This window comes from Rhipicephalus microplus, chromosome 7, assembly GCF_043290135.1.
Source record: "Rhipicephalus microplus isolate Deutch F79 chromosome 7, USDA_Rmic, whole genome shotgun sequence".
Classification (NCBI taxonomy): domain Eukaryota; kingdom Metazoa; phylum Arthropoda; class Arachnida; order Ixodida; family Ixodidae; genus Rhipicephalus; species Rhipicephalus microplus.
Window position 1 is genome coordinate 124,150,928 of NC_134706.1, and position 23,394 is coordinate 124,174,321.

At 46.3% G+C, this 23,394-nt stretch overlaps 1 protein-coding gene across 7 annotated transcripts in view; it reads right to left on the reverse strand.

Annotated features, from left to right (window-relative positions):
* The window catches only part of LOC142767612 (peroxynitrite isomerase THAP4-like), a 37,469-nt gene that overhangs the window by 2,861 nt on the left and 11,214 nt on the right, over positions 1-23,394 (reverse strand). For 2 of the 7 annotated variants that reach the window (XM_075869640.1, XM_075869637.1), the window contains 4 exons: positions 19,866-19,961; positions 14,391-14,674; positions 3,469-3,608; positions 3,270-3,312 (listed from right to left, as the gene is read on the reverse strand). Coding sequence is in view for 3 of the 7 variants with exons in the window: in XM_075869635.1 (XP_075725750.1) it covers positions 8,876-10,243 (1,368 nt within the window). In the remaining 4 variants the exon portion in view is untranslated. The other 5 variants (XM_075869639.1, XM_075869638.1, XM_075869635.1 and 2 more) reach the window with 5 other exon arrangements.

Below are 23,394 nucleotides of genomic sequence, written 5' to 3' on the forward strand. Positions count from 1 at the left end.
AAGCTTGCCAGTGTCCTGTCTTACTACCCTGCCTCCAACTTCGACTGCACACTCCGTAATGATACTCGTCAGATTATCATTCATTGTATCTATGCTAAGGTTGGTTTCCTCACTGAGAGCCGAGTACCTGTTCTGCAGCGACACTCTGAATTCCTGTACTTTCCCTCTCAGAGCTAGCTGATTGATTGGCTTCTTGCGTATCAGTTTCTGTCGTTCCTTCTTCAAGTCTAGGCGAATTCGAGACCGTACCATTCTATGGTCACTGCATCGTACCTTGCCAATCACTTCCACATCCTGCACGATTCCAGGGTGTGCACTCATTATAAAGTCTATTTCGTTCTTATTTTCGCCATTAGGGCTCCTCCATGTCCACTTGCGGTTTTCTCGTTTTCGGTAGAAGGTATTCAAAATCCGTAAATTATTGCGTTCTGCTAATTCTACTAGTAGCTCTCCTCTGGCGTTTCTAGTACCGATGCCATAATCTCCTACTGCCTGGTCTCCAGCCAGCTTGTTCCCTACCTTTGCATTAAAGTCGCCCATCACTATAGTATACTGTGTTTTTACCTTACTCATTGCCGATTCCACGTCTTCATAGAAGCTTTCAACTGAAGCGTCATCATGGCTGGATGTAGGCACGTAAGCCTGTACTACCTTCACCTTGTATCTTTTATTCAGTTTAATTATGATACCTACCACCCTTTAATTAATGCTATAGTATTCCTCTATGTTGCCAGCTATGTTTCTGTGAATTAGGAACCCCACTCCCAGTTCTCTTCTGTCTGCCAAGCCCCTGTAGCAAAGGACGTGCCCATTCTGTAGCACCGTATAGGCCTCATCTGTCCTTCTAACCTCACTGAGCCCTATTATATCCCATTTAACAATCTCTAGCTCCTCGAATAGTACAGCTAGACTTCCCTCACTAAATAAGGTTCTAGCGTTAAACGTTGCCAAGTTCAGGTTCCAATGGCGGCCTGTCCGGATCCAGTGATTCTTAGCACCCTCTGCTGCGCTGCAGATCTGACCGCCGCCGTGGTCAGTTGCTTCGCAGCTGCTGGGGACTGAGGGCCGTGAGTTATTTGACGTAAGCATGTGGAAGGTAGTGGCCAGATACTGCACCAGGGTGGCCAATCCTTCTCTGGTGAGGGAGTGCGTTCTCGGCGGTGTTTGCCAGTGAGGCCGCACCCCAGGCCTCTTAATGCAGTTCCATCAACACGCGAATTTTTTTTTTTAATCCGGTTGGAAACTGCGCGGTACCGCGATTTGAACCACGGACCTCTTGCATGCGAGGCGGATGCTCTAACCACTACGCCATCGCCGCACTACTGGGGGTTCTTTAACGTGCACCCAAATCTGAGTAGACGGGCCTACAACATTTCCGCCTCCATCGGAAATGCAGCCCCCACAGCCGGGATTTGATCCCGCGACCTGCGGGTCAGCAGCCGAGTACCTTAGCCACTAGACCACCGTGGCGGGGCCATTGGTAACTTTGCAAACAGTAACCCTGTGAACAATTACTCCTGAAAATCCCTAACAGGTATGTGCCACAGAAATTGGACAAACTTCGCTACTCACTACTGGTCCCCAACAAATAAACTGAAAGAAAGTAAATTCATGAGCAAGAAAACAATAACTAAAATGTGTATTATAAATACATAAAATGATAAATAATTAAGCAAATTAATCTGTAAACAAATAACTAAGAAATGTACAAAATCAATTTCCTCAGCACTACAATTATAGGCCACGCACACCAAAGTGGAGTCGCGAATTCTAAAGGTACTTTGTTTCGTTCATCCAAATTCAATGTCTTTTTTTGCCGTGTACTACACAGGAACCCATGCACACGTCAGAGTGTGTGTGGGCAAGCGCGCGTTTGCTTCGATAGTTGAGATATTTTCCCAACGGCTCAAAGCAAATGGCTTGAAAACATCAAGTGCCAAGCATTTTAATATGGCTGCAGCATGGCTTGACTTGGCCCTACATGCTTCAAACTCAATGAAGCCATACCAAGCCACCTAGTAGCCAACATGTGCTTTCTGCACTAGTGACTGCAGAAGGAATCACTTAGTGGTCCCGAATGCACACAAACTTATTCTGACCCTTCAATAGGTCAGACTCTGATAATTGAAACCTTATATTAATTCAAATAAATTTCAAAATTTTTGGTTAGCCCGCTACGTGTCGTATGTATGTATATTAGAGCTGCTGCAAGACATACATGCAGTACATTCATTTCTTTTTGCTTGAGTATGCCTGAAAATATCTGCTACCACAGTTTCTTCAAACCTAACATTGCCATTGTTATACCGCTAACAGTTGCCAATAAAGTTGATTGTCTCCCTACAAGGCAGCTAAACTGGTCAATCCACACATCAGCAACTGCTGTAGGAAAAAAAAAAAAAAAGAAGAAGCCATTTGTCCAGTGAGTATTACCTGTCAGACGCTTCTCAAATCACTTTCGCTGCTTTATAGCTATAGAATGTGAAAAAGCGCGTTCAGATTGAGCGAAACGGCCATATTGGAAAGTGACACCAGCTGGAGGATGGTATTACCAATATAGCCGTGGCATACTGTTACGAGAAAGACTCAAGGAACAGCTCAAAACAGCAAACGTTCCAACAGGATTCTCTTTGCAATGTATGTGCACGGACTACGCTCCACATAAAAACGTGGGGTCACCGTCCGCCGTGCGAGTGCCTACAAAACGCAATGTCTTCACGGTGCCCCCCCTGACAAAGGAACCGAGCCGGGTCCAAAATATCGGGTCTTTATGTGACTTTGGTTGGAGATAAACTAAAAGTGTTTCGCCGGTTACTTACCCAACCAGACAGATTTCTGTCTAAATGTTTACTTTCAAGGCACTCAGATGGGTATGTGGCTAGAAGCTGTCACAGGATATAACCCATTTTCTCCCTTTCAATTAAACATACATGCACGAGTTGTATTTAATGAGTGCCAATATGATCACTGGTGCCTCAAGACCTATGACATTGCTGCAGCCCAAAGAAACAAAAAAACGTTACAAGGCAAGCTGATACGTTTTCCAGAGTTAGATTCATAAAAACGTCTGATAATTTAACCTTTTGTTATCACAAATCAAACAAAACCCTTTAGTCCCATTGAGTCTTGCTGAAAATGCCTCATATTTGGTTTCTCATTGAAAGACAGAATGGGTGCCAAAGGCAGTAAAGCGCACTTGAGGGTTTTAAAAAAATCACGTACTACAATGAAATTACCACGTTTAGTGGCATAAGAAACCAACTGCTTACTCAAGACAGGTATGACTGGAGATCATTGAGGAAGCTCATCATCCTGCAACAGACACAAAAGATGGCAATAATGATAACATTGATACAAAATGCCAGGAGTTTTTACCTAAGTGTACAATGTTCATAGCTGTATATACTACAGCCCACCACAACAAGAAATGTGCAGAGCTCTACAAAAACATTAGGTTAAACAACTCACACACTGTTGCAAGGTCTCCAAAGCTCTCTGAGGCATCTCGTTCATGCTGCTGCAAACTGTTCCAAATCTAATGCCAACAGCCTAGCCACAGCATACTAGCATGGCCAGAGGCAAGTCATCTCTCCAGAAGCCAGTGAATACTGCATGAATGAAACAAATGTATTTTGAGATGTACTATCACAAATTAAGGAGTGGAAACACAAGCTTTCATGCCTTTACTGCATGCTGGCAGCTAGCCACATGTTCCTGGCCAGCAGCGCCCCTCGTGGCTGCCCTGTGGGGACGTTGTATGGCACTCCCAGAGTGCCTGCATAGGCACAGAGCGTACAAGAGGCCATCGCCACACATAGATGGCTTCTGTGGCTGGTGCTCAAATGTTTGCTTGCCACAGCAGCCACAGAATCTCTTCCGTACTTGTGCCCGTGAAGCACATGATAGGACAAAGAAGTATGAATTGATTTAGGCAGTTTTTATTTTACTCAACGCACAGCTTAATAAAGCCTGGAAATGGATTATCTGTGGTAATCATGTAGCACAGTAATTACGACATAAATGAAATGCAATTAAAGTCGATGCAAAATTTACTTGCTGCACAACAGTCTTCCAATAACGCGGTTCGATACTCTACAATTTGAAAAACAGCAGCAGCCATTCACCTGCCCCCTTTATTGGGTATCTCTACGCTTGTAATCCTGGGAATGTTAGCCAGCCCTACTCGTAGCCATGGCAGTCAGAATAAAACACTTTATTGCCAGCTGGCATCGCACAGCACGCAATCTTTTATTATTTATTTTTTTATTTAGAGATACTGCAATTCCTATAGGGGATTTTAGTCGGGTGGAAATACAGCATATTATCGAACAAATGCAGACAACAAAACAAAACAGGGTAGAACAAATACATTTTACACGAATGAATACATTGTTCTAGGCTATTGCGTGTACAAGGACAGGCCCTATACAAAACATCAACTAAATAATCAAAAACTTGCCAAAAAGAAATACATATTATGAAGTAGGTCATATTAGAAAATAATTAACAGATGTTTGCAGCAAATGAAGACAGTGAAGGTTGTGTAACTTGGGTATTAGTCTGGTTATTCCATTCAGTCACCGTTCGTGTAAAAAAAAGAATATTTGAAACAATTGTTTACGCTGAATGAAGTAATTGTTAGGCGATGCCTCTGTCTTGTGGCATAACCAGAAAACAATGTATTTATATCAGATATGTTTATATTGTACTGTTTATTGATAAGTCGAAATAAAAATATTAGTCGGGAAGCACAATTGCGATCCGTAATTGCAGGCAAGTTGGCTTGTTTTAGAAGTTCAGTTGCAGAGGTATGGGTGAAGTTATTGAAAATGAAGCGAACTGCCTTGCGCTGCACCCGCTCGAGTTTTTTAATGTTAGTTTGCGTATAGGGGTCCCAAATAATGGCGGCATAGCCAAGGACTGTAAGTATAATTGTTTATATGCTAATGGGCTTGCGGAACATGTAGACAATTTTAACGCCCTCTTAAGAAAAAACACTTTACGGTAGGCGTTGGCGGTTACTTTATCGATGTGTAGATTCGATTTTATGTTGTTAGTTATCCACAGGCCCAGGTACTTATATTCTGTTATCTCAGATAGAGAAACGTTGTTAGCTGTGTAATTGGAACTGTGCTTATTCTTTTTGTGAGTAATGCACATAAAAACAGTTTTCTCGAAATGGACCGACATCTGCCAATCTTCGCACCAGGTAACAACCTTCTTAAATGCATCATTTAGTAAGATTTGATCACTAGGACTATCTATTACAGAGTACAAGACACAGTTGTTGACATAAAGTTTAATCTTAACAGGTAGATCTCTTGCAAGGTCACTTATATAGAGCAAAAAGAACAGAGGCCCAAGAACAGAACCCTGGGGAATGCCAGAGTCAATGGAAAGTTTTTCAGAGTCGTGATTCTGAAAGGTAACAAATTGTCTACGCCCAATAAAGTAATTATAAATCCAATTAATTAGTCTAGGATTTTTAAAAATTATGTCTAATTTATGCAGCAATTTCTGATTAGAGATTTTATCGAAAGCTTTTGAAAAGTCTATGAATATAGCGTCTGTCTGTTTTCCATTGTTTACATTACTTGGAAAGTCGTGAACTGTTTGTACCAATTGGGTTATTATTGAACAGCCTTTACGGAATCCGTGCTCATTGATTGTTAGAAGTTTATGTTTTTCAAGGAATTCCAAAATTTGTTTGTGAATAGCGTGTTCTAAGATTTTGCATGCAGTTGAAGTTAATGAAATAGGGCGGTAATTTTTTATGTGCTGCTTATTTCCGGTTTTGTGGAGTAGCTTGACTCTGGCGATCTTCCAGTGGTCCGGCACGTGCCCGAATTGCAAGAACTTCACAAACAAGACCTTTAAATATTTGGATACCCATTCCGCACAGCGTTTAAGAAAATTCGGGATGTCATCTGGGCCAGAGGATTTTCTTATACCTGGATTTAATAATGTTGTCCCGGGGGTGAGAGAATGAATGCAATAAATATATTTACAAAATATACAGGGAGTCTCAGAGGCAGCTGCAGCCAAGATGGAAGAACAGCAGCAACAACAACACGAGCACGGTCGCCTTCATCGTCTTTGGCGTCTATGATGCTCTTTCGTTGCCGATGTCGTGTAACATATAACCCCTCGCCGCCTCGCCGAGATCCGCGATGCCCTCGGCAAGGAAGAGAACAGCAGGCCAGGCCGCGCCCCGAGATGCAGTACTCGTGCCGGCAATGCCGCCCCAGCTGGTGGTTGGACGGCAGCAGCGTGGACGGCCGCGTTCCCTGGCCGGAACCTGGATCGCCTGCGTCTGACGCTTCGGCCCGCTGTCTCCCGTCTGCCGCTGCTTCGGCTCGTCCCCAGCCACAAAGCCCACTGCCACGTGATGGTCGCCCGTGGCCCAATCGTGGCACGCCACCTCTATGGGCCACCACAGGTCATCAGCTGATTCGCTGACACTCACGCGCACATTACACGCGCCTTGCCCCGCACTTCCGTCGTTGTCGTTTTCTTCATTCATCACAGCGGCATAGTGTCCAGAGAAGAACCAATGAACCTGGAGAGTAGGAAAGTACTCTGTGATGGCTATCGTAGCGGGCCTTCTGAGAGAGCTGCGAACTAAGAAGACGTTCCCGTGCGATTTGGCGGGCCATTTGAGCCTGAGCAGTGGCATCCCGGGCGTACTCGGTAACCGTTTGCATAGTTGATGGGAGAAGAGTCTCGAAGGGTAATGCTGGATGGCGGCCAAACAATAAATAGAAGGGGGAGAAGCCAGCGGTGTCGTGGCGTGACGAATTGTACGCAAATGTCATATAAGGCAAAGTACAATCCCAATAAAGATGATCTTTGGAAACGTACATGGAGAGCATTGTTGTCAATGTTCGATTTAGGTGCTCAGCAAGACCATTGTTTGTGGCTGATAGACCGTAGTGAGATTGTGACGCGTCGAACACGAGTGAAGGATGTCACTTACTACTTTTGAAAGAAATGAGCGACTACGATCAGTCAGCAGCTGTCGAGGAGCGCCATGGTGAAGAATTACGTCATGAAGCAAGAAGTCCGCGACGTCAGTGGCACAGCTAGTCGGTAGCGCTCGTGTGATAGCGTATCTTGTGGCGTAATCAGTGGCTACAACTATCCACTTGTTTCCAGTGAGAGAAGTAGGAAATGGTCCAACAAGATCAAGACCGATGCGGTAGAAGGGAACGGTGGGTATGTCTATTGGCTGGAGCGGACCAGCTGGTGGCAAGGTGGAATGTTTGGAGCGCTGGCAGGACTCACATGCAGCAACGTATCGGCGCACAGAGCGGTAAAAGCTTGGCCAGAAGAATCTACACTGCACGCGATCGTACGTGCGCGTGACCCCGAGATGTCCCGCGGTTGGGGCGTCGTGAAGCTGTTCAAGTACAGCGGAACGGAGTGTCGAAAAAACTACGAGTAGTAGCTCTGGTCCCTCGGCGCTGGTGTTGCGTCGGTAAAGAATGCCATCGCGTAGAACGAACAAGTGTAGCAACGGCTCTACGTGGGACAAACGTAGACTCTGCATGATAGACCGCAAGTGGTTATCGCTGAGCTGTTCTTTGCATATGTCGGTGAAAGCCGACAGGGCAAAGACACAAGGGTCAGAATCATGTGCTAAAAGGTCAGGTGGGTCCATGGGGTGACGGGATAGACAGTCGGCATCCTGGTGCATTAGGCCAGATTTGTATGCCACGTCGAAGCTGTATTCTTGTAGTTTCAAGGCCCAACGGCCAAGTCCTCCAGTTAGATCTTTAAGGGACGACAGCCAGCACAAGGCATGGTGATCTGTAATTACCGAACAGGTGCGGCCAAACAAGTATGGTCGAAATTTTCCGACTGCCCAGACTAGTGCGAGGCACTCACGCTCTGTAATGAAAAACTTGCTCTCCGAAGGAGAAAGGAGGCGACTGGCATAAGCAATGATGCGATCCTGTCCTCGTTGCCGCTGGGCGAGAACAGCACCAATTCCATGTCCGCTGGCATCATTACGAACTTCAGTATAGGCTGACGGGTCGAAATGGGCCAAGATGGGCGGGGAAGTAAGTAATGTTGTAAGGGTGCTGATGGCATTTGCTTGGTCAGTACCCCAATAAAAAGGCATGTCCTTCTTCAGTAGCTCCGTAAGTGGTCGGGCAATGTCAGCAAAATTCTTCATGAAACATCGAAAGTAAGAACAAAGGCCGATAAAGCTCCGCACATCTTTTGCGGAACGTGGTATGGGAAAATCTTTGACAACTTGAATTTTGTCAGGATCAGGTTGCACGCCTCAAGCAGTGACAAGGTGGCCCAGCACAGTGATTTCCCGAAGGCCAAAGCGACATTTGGAAGAGTTGAGCTGAAGTCCTGCTTTCCGGAAAACCTCAAGAACAGCCGTTAGGCGGCTAAGGTGGCTTTCGAATGTAGGCGAAAATACGATGACGTCATCGAGATAGCACAGGCACGTGGTCCATTTGTATCCATCCAGGAGAGAGTCCATCATCCTTTCAAATGTAGCTGGCTCATTACATAATCCGAATGGCATAACCTTGAACTGGAAAAGTCCATCCGGTGTGATGAATGCGGTTTTCTCACGGTCTCGATGATCGACAGAAATCTGCCAGTATCCTGATCGCAAGTCGATAGATGAAAAGTAGGCAGACCCATGTAGACAGTCGAGAGCATCGTCAATCCGCGGCAGTGGATACACGTCCTTATGTGTTACTTTAAGTTACGGCAGTCTATGCAGAAGCACCAGCTGCCATCCTTCTTCTTGACTAGTATGACCGGCGATGCCCATGGACTGCAGGAAGGTTTGATGACGTCTTTTGTGAGCATTTCTTCAACTTCATGCTGGATAACTTGTCGCTCAGCATTAGACACGCGATAAGGATGTTGTCGGATGGGGCTGGTCATCAAAATCGAAGATGTCGCGGTAGGATTTCAGCAGGTGCCGCATGTCAGCTGTCTGTGCTGGAAGAAGGTCCGGAGCGATCATCTTGTTGATGGTGGCATCGGCTGCACTCTTCGAGGATGAGAACGGAACAGAGGACGAAGAAGAATCGACAATGAACGCCGAAATGGCAGCATCTATAGAAGAAATTTTTGCCAAATTCATACCATCTGGGATAACTTGAGTGCACCAGCTGAAGTTTAGGATCGGAAGAGATGCTGTATTTCTCCTGACTGTCAAAAGTGTGTGAGGCACGGCAACATTTTTGGCCAGCAGAACGTCGGGATTAGGTGTCAACATGTAGTCACCATCGGGAACAGGAGGGACAGATCTCAGGTTCACGTATGTAACGGCTTGAGTTGCTAGGCGAATGTGATCTGCAGAACACAGACGGAGTTGAGCTGGTGTTGGGTCGTCATGGTAACACGGTAAATCAAGTTGAAGCATGCCGGTTCCACAATCAATAAGGGCAGAGTGGGCGGATAAAAAGTCCATGCTAAGGATAAGTTCATGGGAACATTTCTCGAGCACAGCAAATAGCACTGTCATGGAGCGATCAGCCACACTTATACGCGCGGAGCACATTCCAAGCACGGGAAACGTGCCGCCGTCGGCGACCTGGATGAGTGGCACTGTGGGTGGCGTTAAAACTTTCCTAAGGCGGCAACGAAGTTCTGAATTCATCACTGATATGTGAGCCCCTGGGTCCACAAGTGCAACAACGGGTGTGTCATCTACTTCAACGTCAATAAGGTTGCGTCGAGTCGGCAGCATGGTCAGAGGATTTGGCGGGCAAGTGGTCGATGCAGCATCACCTCCGGGGGCTGCATCATCTAGTTTTCCCGCGGCAGGTTGGTCGGCGAAATTGGGGCGAGCGAGACGACGGACGACGGGAAAGCGGTGAACGGGACTGGTGAGCATGCGGAGATGGAGAGCGACGAAGATATGGCGGCATAGAAGGAACGTCTTCACTGGTGGCCTGAGGTGACTCCTGGCAAAATTGAAAGCGTCCATGATCCCTCTCTGGCCGATGGGTGTACCCATAGGATGCCTGATGCCAATACCACCGAGTATTACAATGGCGGGCCACGTGTCCGATATGGTGGCAGTTGAAACAAATCGGGCGATCGTCAGCAGTCCTCCACTCGGCTGGATTGCGAGGGCGCACCAGAAGGTTTTGGCTTTGGGCATGCGAAACAGGGGGTCGCTGACGGTTGATCGGCTGAGAGGGAGCTGTAGTGCACTCGGAGGCCAGTCCAGCATAGGAAAGATCTTGTCGCACAATGGCATGTATCAGTGGCACCATCTGAGGGCTAGAGTCACAGGCATGGGAGCACGTGGACGCAGGAGACAGAGCTTCAAGTTCACGTCTGATGATCTTGGTCACATACTCTGCAGTTAACGGCGTCTGTAGTGCAGGCCTGTCTTCGCACGACCAGATTGCTGCTGTGTTTGGTAGTCGAGTGAAATTACGGGCGATATGTCGACTTTTTGCGGCCTCAAAACACTGGCACTCCTTGATGATGGCATCGACCGTGTTGCAGTCCTTGCATATGAGAAGGTTCAATGCATCATCTGCAATGCCCTTTCAATATATGAGCTACTTTTTCAGTTTCTTCCATACCGTTGTCTGCTTTTCGGCAAAGGGCAAGCACGTCCAGTATGTAAGTCACGTAGGACTCTGATGACGTTTGCGCACGAGATGCCAACTCCTTCTTGGCCGCTGCCTTTCTGCCCAGACTTGCCAAAAAGGGCGTGCATCTTTTCTTTGCACGCATCCCAGCTTCCAATTTCATCTTCGTGGTTCTCGAACCACACTTTTGCTGTTCCTTTCAAGTAGAACAGGATATTGGCTAACATAAGAGTTTCATCCCAGCGGTAATTCTTACTTGTACAATGGCAGCCATTCTTCGATGTCGACATCATCCGTGCCACAGAACGTGCCAGGATCTTTTAGCTGCAGAAGGACAACAATTGTTGTTGTAGTCGCCTCTGCGGGAGCTGGTCCCTGGTTTGCTATGATGGAAAAATCCAAGCGTCGGCCACTGCGGAGCTCCGTTATATCGTGTTGTACCCCACACCACCATCAAATGTCACGGGGATGAGAGAATGAATGCAATAAATATATTTACAAAATATACAGGGAGTCTCAGAGGCAGCTGTAGCCAAGATGGAAGAACAGCAGCAACAACAACACGAGCACGGTCGCTTTCATCGTCTTCGTCGTCTATGATGCTCTTTCGTTGCCAATGTCGTGTAACATTACATTAAATATACCCTCCTCAGTGATCTGAACATCAGGTATAGGAGGCAGGACGACCTCGTAAAATGGTAAAATGCAATCATTTCAAGTGAAAACAGATTTGAAATGTTCATTGAATAGGTTTAAAATTTCTTTGGTTTCATGAATTAACGCACCATTTACGTCAAACACTTTGCACTCCTCAGACTTGGGGCTAACACCTCTCCAAAATTTCTCTGGGGCTGATGTTATGTAACGAGGTAATAGTAAGTCACCATATTAACACTGCCTATCACTACTGACTTGGTTTTTAAGTTTTAAGGTGAGTTGACGGACCTCGTTGTCATCGAGACATAAATTCTTTTTTTTTCTTTAATTGTTTTAGCGGTCTTTTCAATTGAAGTGTTTTACGAGAAATCCAGAGATTTTTATGTTTCTTTTAGTTATCCATGGTACAAAAGAAGTAATACAAGTGTTTATAATGCTTTTGAACTCCATCCATATATCATTTACATTGCATTTGCTGCTTTCAAATTCATTAAAATGAAACGCGAGGGTATCAATGATTGAAACGTCATCTGCTCGAGAGAAATCAGGGAAAAATAAGCGTTGCATTTTTTTGTCGCATACAGTATTATCTAAGCTTAGCACTGTGGCTTGGCGATCCGAAATTCCCAGAAGTACCTCGCAGCATATTCTAGCATCAATTTATCCGCTGACAAAAAATAAATCCAAAATGGATTTGGAAGATCCCTGAATTCTGGTGTAATCTTGTACAACCTGAAGGAGATTATATGTACACGCAATGTTTAGCATTGCTTCTCCCACGAGGTCGTGTTTTGTAAGTGTGAGTGTCGGCCAGTGTATACTTGGTAAGTTGAAATCTCCTGAAAATTATTCGGTCATTAGGTATATTTTGATGCAAGTAGTTTTCAAGCTCTTCAAACATAAAAACCGGAGCGTTTGGGGGTCTGTATATAGCACCTAAAATGTACCTGATGCCACTGAAACAAGCCGTACGAAAAATACCGTCAACATTGTGTATATTCCGCATTCGCAGGATCTTTAGTGAAGACTTGAAGAGAATACAGACACCTCCACCTCTACTATCTCGATCTTTCCTAAATGCTCTATAGCCAGAGGGAACAAACTCACTGTCATATATTGAGTCATTTAGCCAAGTCTCTGTCAGAACTGCAACAGCAGGATTATGTGAAAGGACAAGAGCCTCTAAACCAGCGACCTTGTTTACAACGCTCCTACAATTTACATTTAGTATCGTCAGGGACCCGGTGTTAGGATATTGACGTCAGCCAGTCCTTCCCTTGGATATCTGAAAGCGTACATTTCTCTCCTTATCCCAAACAAACAAAGTATTATTTATACTCACCTTATCATAAACTAGTTTGACTTTCGCACCATTAGCTTTCTCTCCTGCCACGCTCTTCCACAATTTTTGCCTTATGTCACAAAGCCGCTTGGAAAAGTCTTCAGATAAAGACAGATTTGTGCCTTTTAACTTAGGCGCTGATTTCAATATTGACACTTTTTCGCGATAGCCGAGAATTTTTATAATGACAGGACGTGATTTGCTTTGTTGTTTATTTCCTAATCTATGGCATCTATCTATGCCATCTACCTTCCAGCCGAAATGTTTCACAAAAATATCTTTTTGTACCCTTTTAAGTAGCTCATCGTTTGACTCATCAGTTGCCTCATCTAGACCATGTATAGTTACAGTCAACTGCCGATTTTTTGGACATGCCAGATAATTTGGCCACCTTCGTGGCACCACCACGAGCCTCATAAAATCAATGTGTAAGGAAGTCCGAAAACCCCCGGAGTCTAATTTTCCGGACTTTTTGACGCGACGGAAGGTCGGAAACCACCACTGACCTCCAGTGGAAACCACTACAAATGCGCCACACGCGATTACGATCGCATAAATGAGCGCGCCGGTCTACTGTGGCAGCATCTGTTGCTTGGACTCGATCGTTAGCGGAGAAACACACACGACCTCTGAGATTCCTAACACTGGCCGTGTTTATCATGCAAGGGTGCTTCGCTGACACTCGAAACTATCCACCTGGAAATTTTTTGGCGCCAATAAAGTTTCTTTCGCTTTAGCGCGTTGCGTGCCACTCTGGCTTCCCGAGCAGAGCTTTCACGAAGTGTTTCACTACTTCGAACTAGAACTAACTGTCACACACCAATTTGGTCGGGCCACGATGGCTATCTTGAATGTTTACCAGTGCCACCTCCGGAGTACCCGAGGCACCTTCTCCTGCCATTGCGTCGTCTTGTTTACGCAGCCCGCATGGTGTTTGGCTAGCCTAGTGCGTGGTTGTGCAATCCTGTGAAGTGTGCTCTGCCACAGCGTTGACCTTCAGTCTACTGTCGGAATGCTTGCGGACGCATGGAAGGCAGTAACGCAAGACACGCTTCGCAACTGCTTTCGCCACGCGGGCTTCATACTCGACACAGAGGCAGCAGACTTGCCTGAAGAAAGCAACAACGTGACTGACTTGTGCCCTCTCATGGACAATATTATCAACGACCTCCGCTCTGCTGGTGCTTCCATGCCCGCGGAAATAACTTTTGAGCGGTTCGTCGATGCTGACAACGAGCTCGACTTCTGCGCAGAGCTAACCGACGACGAAATAGTCCGTCAGGTTATGGCGGATTCAGACGACTCCGATGTCGAAAACGAGGAACCAACGCCTGCGCCACCTACGACCGCCGAATCGATACGAGCATTGATGACGCTGTCATCTGTGTACAGTGATGAGATGACTCTTGCTCAGATCGAGGCGAATGTGATCACATGCAAGCGAAATGCTGTTCAAACAAGGATCAACAAGTTTTTCAAGCTACTGCAGCTCTAACACCGGCTGCCCTGACGGCATCCACTGTTGGCTGCATGCATTTTTTTAACGGCTCTTTTCAGAACCAACCAACCACTGATGCTTTGGCAGACTCAACTGTTGAACTGATAGTTTTTAGACCTTTCAATATTTCGGATAACATTTCTCTTTCAGAAGGCCCAGGATTGACCTCAATATCACCGAAACTTAATAAATCGTTGCTGGCGGGCAAAACAAAATTTATAAACCAATTTATACACAGTAGGGAAGGCAACAGCTCTAGAAAACGGTTATCGCTTCGGTAACAACTCGCAGGCAAGTAGTCACTAACCTGGATAGCGAAGCAAAGCGGATTTCTAAGCATGTTGCCACCAGTGCTGTCGCCGAGCCACTGCTGAAGAGCTGACTGGACGGGCTTCTTATAGTCAGGGAATGGGCCATGTGGCATGACGTAATCGTTGAAGGTATCAGGAAAGGCATCATGACGCAGGATTCATCGTGGCCAGCGCAGTTGGCTGTCAGCACCGATGTTGTGGCGTCGAGCCTAGGAACGTAGTCCATGAGTGTGGCCACCGTGGAAGCATCTTGCGCAGTTTGCAGAATTCCGACGAAAACCTGGATAGCAAAGCAAAGTGGATTTCTAATTATGTTGCCACCAGTGCTGTCGCCGAGCCCACTTATGAGCTGGAAGTTCACCAATAAATCCTCGCATGGTATCTAAAAGTGACAAGTCTGCTGAAACAAGGCCGCTGCTATAAAAGGATGAAAGAAAGAAAATAGATCAACGGGCTGGTTTCTTTGCTCGACACAATCAAATGAAGCCGAGGAAGCATGCTACAGTGGGGGACTTGGTTATTTTTGCGAGGCTGAACCAACAAGACTTGTGCTCGTGAGTGCAGGTGGTGTCTACTTCGAGAAGTGAGCTGCAGATTAGCTTCAGTTTTGCGTAGCACCTGGCAAACTACACACTTTAAACAGTTTTCGTGGCAGGGGGCTACATTTAGTATACTTTTAGTAAGTAGTTCATGACATGGAGTCACAACTATTTCCTCTGTAAAAGATTAATACATACATTCCTAACACAAAAAGTGTGCTTGAAGACAACATACACATTAAAACCTGGCAGCAATCTGGTATCCCCGAAAAAAAAAAAAAAAAAAACTCTCCCACCACGGCAGCCTAGCTGCTATACTCTTCCATCATTAGCTCCAGCTCTCAGTTTTAGTGTTGACCACAGCACCCACAACTCAATGTGGACAAACTACAAGGCACTCATGAACACAAATTCAGTTGAATGTCGAAAAACACCAGGGAGTTGAGTACGTATTGTTCTGCAGTCCTCCACTACAGTGTGGTCCACCATCAGGTTGTGATGTTCGCACATGCACAATTTTTTAATAGAAAATCCCATTTCCCTGAGCAGATGCTATTGTAAACATGAAGTCTTACAGGTATTAGTCATGCAGTAAAGTACCGCGTCTTGTCATCAAACGCTTTCAAATGGCAGTTGTGTTAAGCAACTCATGCCGCTGTAACGTGGAGTCTTTTGAGTGAGAAAACTTCTGAAAATGAGTTTTGGCTGCAAACACAAGACTAGTAGGCAATCTCTTTTTCAGAAGCGTTTTTTCTCCTCTTTCACAGCAATAAAAGAATAGCCGGGAAACCATTAGGCACCAGCAATTATGAACCAGAGAAAAAAAAATCAGCAATTGCTAATTGGGTCACCCCGGCTTCTCATACAAACAAATTTTGTCTCGCACAACGTGTAGTACGCTCTTCGAGGATTATTTTCCTGAATATTATTGTAATCAGGTCGATAGACTTGTCACGAGTAAAGAGGCATGATGCATGCACCGAATGATGGACCGTTTCGATGGTATGCGGCCATGCCATGCTCGCTCATGCAACTTGTCTGTGAAGGGCTCATGACACGCGACCCGAGCCGTGGTGAGGAACCACAGAAGAAGGGGTGGCATTACCTTTATGGCACTGTTCGAAGCAGGTCAGAGAAGCCAGTATGTCACGAGTGAAGAGAGCAGCGGGGTGCTGGATTCAGAGGTGCAGCACCATAAGTCTATGTCAACCTTGACTGTGACCGGGAAAGGGTACTACAGACTTGCAGCATCCTGGTCACAGTAGGTGCCAAAGCATTTACAATGAGCTACCTTCCCTGGCAGAACGGCCTGTTCCCACAGGATAGTCTTTCAAATGTCATGTCGTCAAATGGGCCAAGGACGCACTCGGTCCCCCGCAGGGGCGCCTCCGCAAGTAGGCGTTTGGTGTGTAGCGACACCACGGACCCGAGCTAACGGGGGAGTTTTGACTCCCTCTCACGCCTAGCTGTGCGTGGCTTTGCCGTGTCCGGGGAAAAGGGGATCCTGGGAGTTGAGCCGACGTTGGCTGATTGGACCTTTAAGGCCCCCCGGCAGAGGCAACACATCCCTTTGGCCCCAGCTTCACGTAGACGGCACCCCTGGGCTGACCCACCCAGGGGAAATCGGCAGTCGCCTTTTCCTATCTCTCTCTCCCTACATCTTCGTCTTTATCTCTTACTATTTATCTGTCCTGTCTTCTACTCTCTTCTGTTTACTTCCAAACTTCCTGGCGGCTAGGGTTAACCCTGTGCAAATAGCCTACCTTGGTCTAGGTGCATTGGGTTATAGTAGGGTTGTACGGCTGGCGTCTGCAGGTTTTAGCATCCGCAAACTTGTGGCGTCCCCTCGTTGGGCTCCGTGGTGGGTGGCCGCCAACGCTTCCGAGGAAAATTAAAACTGGCATGCATAGAGCGCTTCCCTTATTAAGTGATCGTACCGCCTTAAAGCGCGTACGCACCGAAGACTTGGGCTTTTTCAATCGATCAAACGAAAACTTTCTCCATTTTCATGTTATACATAGTGAGATAAGTGGCAAGCAAGCCAGAACTGTATCCCCCTTTGTAGTAGCCAGGTGTCTCACAGAAACTCTTGGGGCTGGGTACAAAGTTACCAAAATGGCCAGCGGAGACCTCTTCCTTGAAGTTCGAGAAAAAGAACAGTTTGAGAAGCTACAGAATCTTTCAACTTTTGGCGACACTCCGATCCCTGTAACACCACACAGATCTATGAACACAACCCGTGGAGTGGTATCTGATGCTGATTTGCTCGGCTTGACCAAAGAGGAACTTCTGGAGGGGTGGAAGAGTCAGAATGTGACCAATGTACAAAGGATCATCATCAGAAGAGACAACAAGGTAACACCAACAAAACACCTAATACTCAGGTTCGCTTCCAGTAATTTGCCAGAAAGTATTCAAACAGGGTACACAAAGACGTCGATCAGACCATACATACCAAACCCACGTCGTTGTTTTAAATGCCAGAGGTATGGCCACGGCTCACAAAGCTGTTGTGGTCACCAAACTTGTGCACAATGTGGAGTGTTAGGCCAAAATTCTGAAAACTGCGAAGAACCATCACACTGTGTGAACTGTGGCAGAAATCATGCCGCATACTCACGGTCTTGTTCATTTTGGAAAAAAGAAAAAGAAATCATCACATTGAAAATTAAAGAAAATATCACATTCAAAGAAGCAAGACGAAGAGTGTCGCCATTTTACGGCGCAACATATGCCGATGCGGCGCGTCAGGGGGCAACGCCGCACCAGCCCTCGCCACTCCTTCGGCCAGCGCAGAGCGAGCCGACGGCTGTGGCACCTGCCCCCAAGGCGGCAGTAGTTCAGTCTACTCTGCCTCCAAGCAAATTGAGGCCGGAGACTCCAGGGTCCTCTGGTCTCAAGGCCTCCCCTCACCAGGCGAGGCCTAAAATCCGAACCACCAGCTCCCATGTGCGGGCATCCAGTGCCTCTGAGGAGGCAATGGATACAGCGGTACCGTTGCTACCGAAAGAGCGGTGCGGCTCCTTGGAGCGCGCCAAGACAAATAAAAAACCAATAACGGGGCCGGACGACCGTCCTACCACCTGAATTAACAAGCTCACTCTAACATAGGATACTCTCTGTACACACAGCAGCATCTCTTCTTTTAATATGCAGACAGAAATATTACAGTGGAACATCCGAGGCTTTCTTCGAAACCTCGATGACTTACAAGAAATCCTCCATGAACACAATCCTAGTGTGCTGTGTGTACAAGAGACACACTTAAAACGAACTTTTTACGTAACTACGTAATCTTCCAAAAGGATTGAGATAATGCCATGCCACCGTGCGGTGGTGTAGCAGTTATAGTTAGTCAAGGTATAGCATGTACACAATTATGCCTTCAAACTTCCCTCGAGGCGGTGGCTGTCCGAGCAGTTATTCTAAACAAACTTGTCACTGTCTGCTCTTTGTACATACCTCCACACCACCGTCTTGAAAAACTTCAATTCCAGTCTTTGATAGACGAACTACCTGAACCTTATCTGGTCCCTGGGGACCTGAACGCAAATAATGGTCTGTGGGGTGACTCTCGCTGTGATGCACGAGGTCGTCTCATTGAACAATTCCTCATTTCATCGGGTGCTTGTCTGTTGAATAGGAAAGAGGCAACATACTATAACCTTGCCAACAAAACTTACTCTTCCATAGACCTCAGTATCGCATCTCCTTCACTTGTACCATTACTTCAATGGAAAGTCATAAATAATTCATATGGAAGTGACCATTTTCCTTTAGGTTTGAATACACCAATAATATATGAATGTCCTTCACATGTTCCCAAATGGCTGGTAAACAAAGCCGACTGGGAACAATTTCAAAAGATTACTCGCTTAAGTTGGACTGACATATGCGGATTAGTCATAGATGAAGCTGTGCAGTACTTCACGGCTTTTCTTACTGACGCAGCAGCCAAGTGCATTCCACAAACATCTGGACTGCCCGGCAAACGACACGCCCCGTGGTGGAACACTGAGTGTCAGAATGCACGAAAGGAACAGAACAGGGCATGGAGGTTGCTGCGGAACTAGCCGACAGCGGAAAACCTTGAGAGCTTTAAGAAAATAAAATCTCGAGGCACGAAAACGCGTCGGCAGGCCAGAAGAGAAAGCTGGCAGAAGTTTTTATGAGAGATAAATTCATATACACAAGAGGCTAAAGTCTGGAACATGGTTCGTAGGGTAGCAGGAAGACAAGTACACCCACTCCCACTCGTAAACACACAAGGTGACAGCCTGGAAGATCAGGCGAACTTTCTCGGTGCACACTACGAGCAAGCAAGTGTCTAGCTCGTCACACTATACTGAAACTTTCCAAATATATAAAGCAAGAATAGAAAAGCAGAAACTAGAATACAAGTGCACAAATCATGAAGCGTACAACCAACCTTTCAACTTAGCTGAGCTACAAACATCACTGAACTCTAGCAGTAATTCTGCCCCAGGCTACGACCGTGTCACGTATGAAATGTTGAAAAACCTGCCGCTCAAAACGCGAAAAACTTTACTCTCTCTATACAATGTTATCTGGCTTTCTGGCACCATCCCTGCTCCCTGGAAAGAGGCTATTGTTATCCCTATTTTGAAACAGGGCAAGGACCCTTCCTCAGTTTCAAGTTATAGGCCCATTGCACTAACCAGCTCCCTTTGTAAACTTTTTGAAAAAATGATAAACCGCCGACTTTAACATTTCCTTGAAACACACAATCTGCTCGACCAGTTCCAGTGTGGGTTTCGAGAGAGTAGATCCACCACCGACCATCTGGTGCGTATCGAGGCACAGATCCGAGACACCTTCGTCCACAAACAATACTTCCTCTCAGTGTTTCTCGATATCGAGAAGGCTTACGACACAACATGGCGTTTTGGGATATTAAGAGACTTGTCTCACCTGGGTGTGTGCGGTAGAATGCTTTCCATAATCGAGAGTTACTTGTCCAATCGGAAATTCCGTGTCCGTGTGGGCAGTATTCTCTCCCAAACATTTCTGCAAGAAACGGGAGTACCGCAAAGTGGTGTACTTAGTTGTACACTTTTTATTATCAAAATGAATTCCTTGCACCTGTCCATCCCCCGCAACATATTCTATTCCACATATGTCGATGACGTCCAGCTTGGCTTTAAGTCATGCAACCTAGCAATGTGTGAGCGGCACGTTCTGATAGGTTTCAACAAGGTCTGCAAATGGGCAGAGGAAAACGGATTCCGACTGAACCCACAAAAAAGCACGTGTGTTTTGTTCTCCCGAAAGAGAGGCATGCACTCAGAACCCGACATTGAACTGAACGGTCAACATCTGTCTGTTAATGCGAAGCATAAATTCTTACGCTTAATCTTGGACAACAAGTTGACCTTTGTACCGCACATAAAGTATTTAAAAACAAAATGTTGGGCATGAATGTTATGAAAGTGTTGTCACGTACTACGTGGGGTAGTGACAGGCAATGTCTCATGAACCTGTATAGAAGCCTTATTCGCACCCGCTTAGATTATGGGGCCGTTGTTTATCAGTCTGCAACTCAAAATGCTTTGAAGATGCTGGATCCCGTGCACCATTTGGGCATCCGCCTTTCTACGGGTGCTTTTCCCACCAGCCCTGTAGAAAGCCTTTACGTTGAGTCAAATGAGTGGTCGCTTCATCTGCAGAGAACTTACATGTCCTTTGTTTATTTCCTTAAGGTGAAAGCAGAAAAGAAGCACCCCTCATACTCTACGATTAATGATTTGTCGAGCTCCATTTTGTTTCAAAACAGGCCTTCGATGAGGCAGCCCTTCTCAATTCGCCTGAAGAGTCTAGCTGAGGAAACTGGAGTCTCAATAGAACACAGTTTAATGGCTCCTGTAGCATATCCGCCACCGTGGCAGTGGCAGATTATAGACTGTGATGTGTCGTTCCTAGAAGTTACAAAACATGCGCCTATTGCCCATATCCGAACATACTTCCTGGAACTTCAACACAAATACACACGTCCTGAGTTCTTTACAGATGCCTCCAAGTCTAACTCCTCTGTGTCCTACGCTGCTGTCGGCCCATCCTTTTCAGATGCTGGCCCTCTACATCCAGGCACAAGTATCTTCACAGCGGAAGCTTATGCGATACTTGTGGCGGCTAAACACATCAAGCATTTACAAATACAAAAAGCAGTAATTTATACGGACTCTCTCAGTGTGGTAACGGCTCTGCACAATCTTAAGAAACAAAAGAACCCAGTCCTTGTCTCACTTTACTCCATTTTGTGCACACTCTACACACTCAAACAACATGTTGTAGTGTGCTGGGTGCCAGGGAACCGTGAGATTCAAGGCAACGTGAGGGCGGATCAGCTCGCTGCATCCATCCACAAAAGCCCTGCCACTACACCCATGTCGATCCCGCCCCTTGATCTTAAGCCGTCTCTCAAACGAAAGCTCAGGGACTACTGGAAAAGCAAGTGGGATAGACACACACAAAACAAGCTACACGTTATCAAGCCACAACTTGGCCATTGGCCACCAGTATCAAAATCACGTCTAACAGAGGTAACACTAACAAGGCTCAGGATAGGACACACATACACGACACACTCATATCTTTTGTCCGGTCGCGATCCACCATTGTGTGACAGATGTTGTGAGGTATTAACAGTTCTTCAGGTTTTAATCCAGTGTAAACAATTAGACACTCTAAGAAGACAACACTTTCCATTATCCCACCAACAACATATACCATTACACCCCGCAATGTTTGTCGGTAGGGAACCACTTTTCATCCATAAATCATTGCTAGCTTTTTTAAGAGATGTCAGTTTTTACCATGTATAATATAAGCAGGCATTGCGTAGTGTGACCTCTCAAGAGAGGTTGCTGCTGCAGTGGCTACATTGAGAAGCACTTGCCTCTCGGCCCTTGGACACAAGGGCGCTGATGAGGCACTTGTGCTAGTGCCAATTATTTTTGCACATGCTTTTATTATCGAAACCTTTTGTCACCCATTTTTACTATCCATATCACGCCATTGCCATGATTTTATTAGTTATGTTTTTGCCCGCGTTAGCGCGAGGAATTTTAAGGCCCCTATACAGCAACACACCATATCATTGTCCACATATTTAGTCACTGAAATGGCGATTTTTGGCCACCAATTGGCCCTTGCGCCATTAAGCCCTACACATCATCATCATCACCCACTTGGTAGTACAAGGATACGAGAGGGCAGCTAGGCCTAACTTGCCCGCTTTCGTGCGGGATGTGACGACGACCGGGAAACAGGCATGAAGCGGATCAAGTTGCTGCTGAGCAACGACGACCGCACAGAAGGAGAGAGAATCGACGGCGAGTGCAATGCAGCATGGACGACGAGATGTCGACTAAGATTCCACGTCGACCATCATACAATTAAAGACATTGTATTTCGGACACAAACTAGAGACCAATGTGCCTGGACTACTGTGGCAGTTAGGAAGTGGAGTTAACTAAAGTTGTAGACATTAGGGCAGAAATTCTTCGTATGAATTTGATTTTTGAGTATAGTTGCACTTGCATGCATTTTTTTAATGAATTTTGTGTGAGGTCTAGAAGATGTGTTTGTCGCGTCACCTCAGACTCCCATCTCTCTCTCAATCTCGTTCACTGCAAACAAGATAATGTGACAGTGCTCGAGAATATGTGGCAATGCTTTGCACGTTGCATGTAGGGACACAAGAAGCCCAGCATTGTAACGTGTTCGGCCAATGCCTGCTAGGGTGCCTCAATGCGCACGCCCCCGGTGAGGGTGCTGCCATCTTTTGTACTGCTCTCTCCGCCATTGTAGTGCCAGCAGTGTTTTCACCAAGCTGTAGAGCTCGCGTGCCGGCTTTCTTTGGCATGCTTAGTCTGGATGTTGAGTTCCTCGGGGCTACAACCATTCACGTTAAGCTAGGGGCCACTACGCGTCAAAGCAAAACCTGCAGCAGCGGGAGTAATGATAGCGGCCACTGCAGATGTCTTCACTCTGAGCGAAGGAGCAGGTATCGAGGCACTCTAACACCGGCGACCAAACAGCCCTGAACCAATCCCTCCTAGACTGGATGCCCGCCACATGACAAAAAAACCAGCTGCCACACCCTTTCCCTCCTTCTTTTTCAAATAGTGTCGGTCGCAGGCATCACTTGTGGTGAACTATGCAACAGCTTGATATTTTGCATAGCCTCCAAAATGGTCCTGTATAGTTGCAGATCTCGAATAACTCTCGTCTTACAAGCCCCTATGGGGCCACAATTGATAAACACTGTGATGATAGTGTCGGTCACAAGCGCCACCGCGCAATGCTTGCCACCGAAGGCAAGCCGACTGAACCTGAAGGCAAGCCGACTCCGCTGGGAGCACGAGCCATTCGTGAGGCATCTTATTGAATGAGGCAATGCCTGAACACACAAAAACAGCAGCTACATTGATCAGAGGGA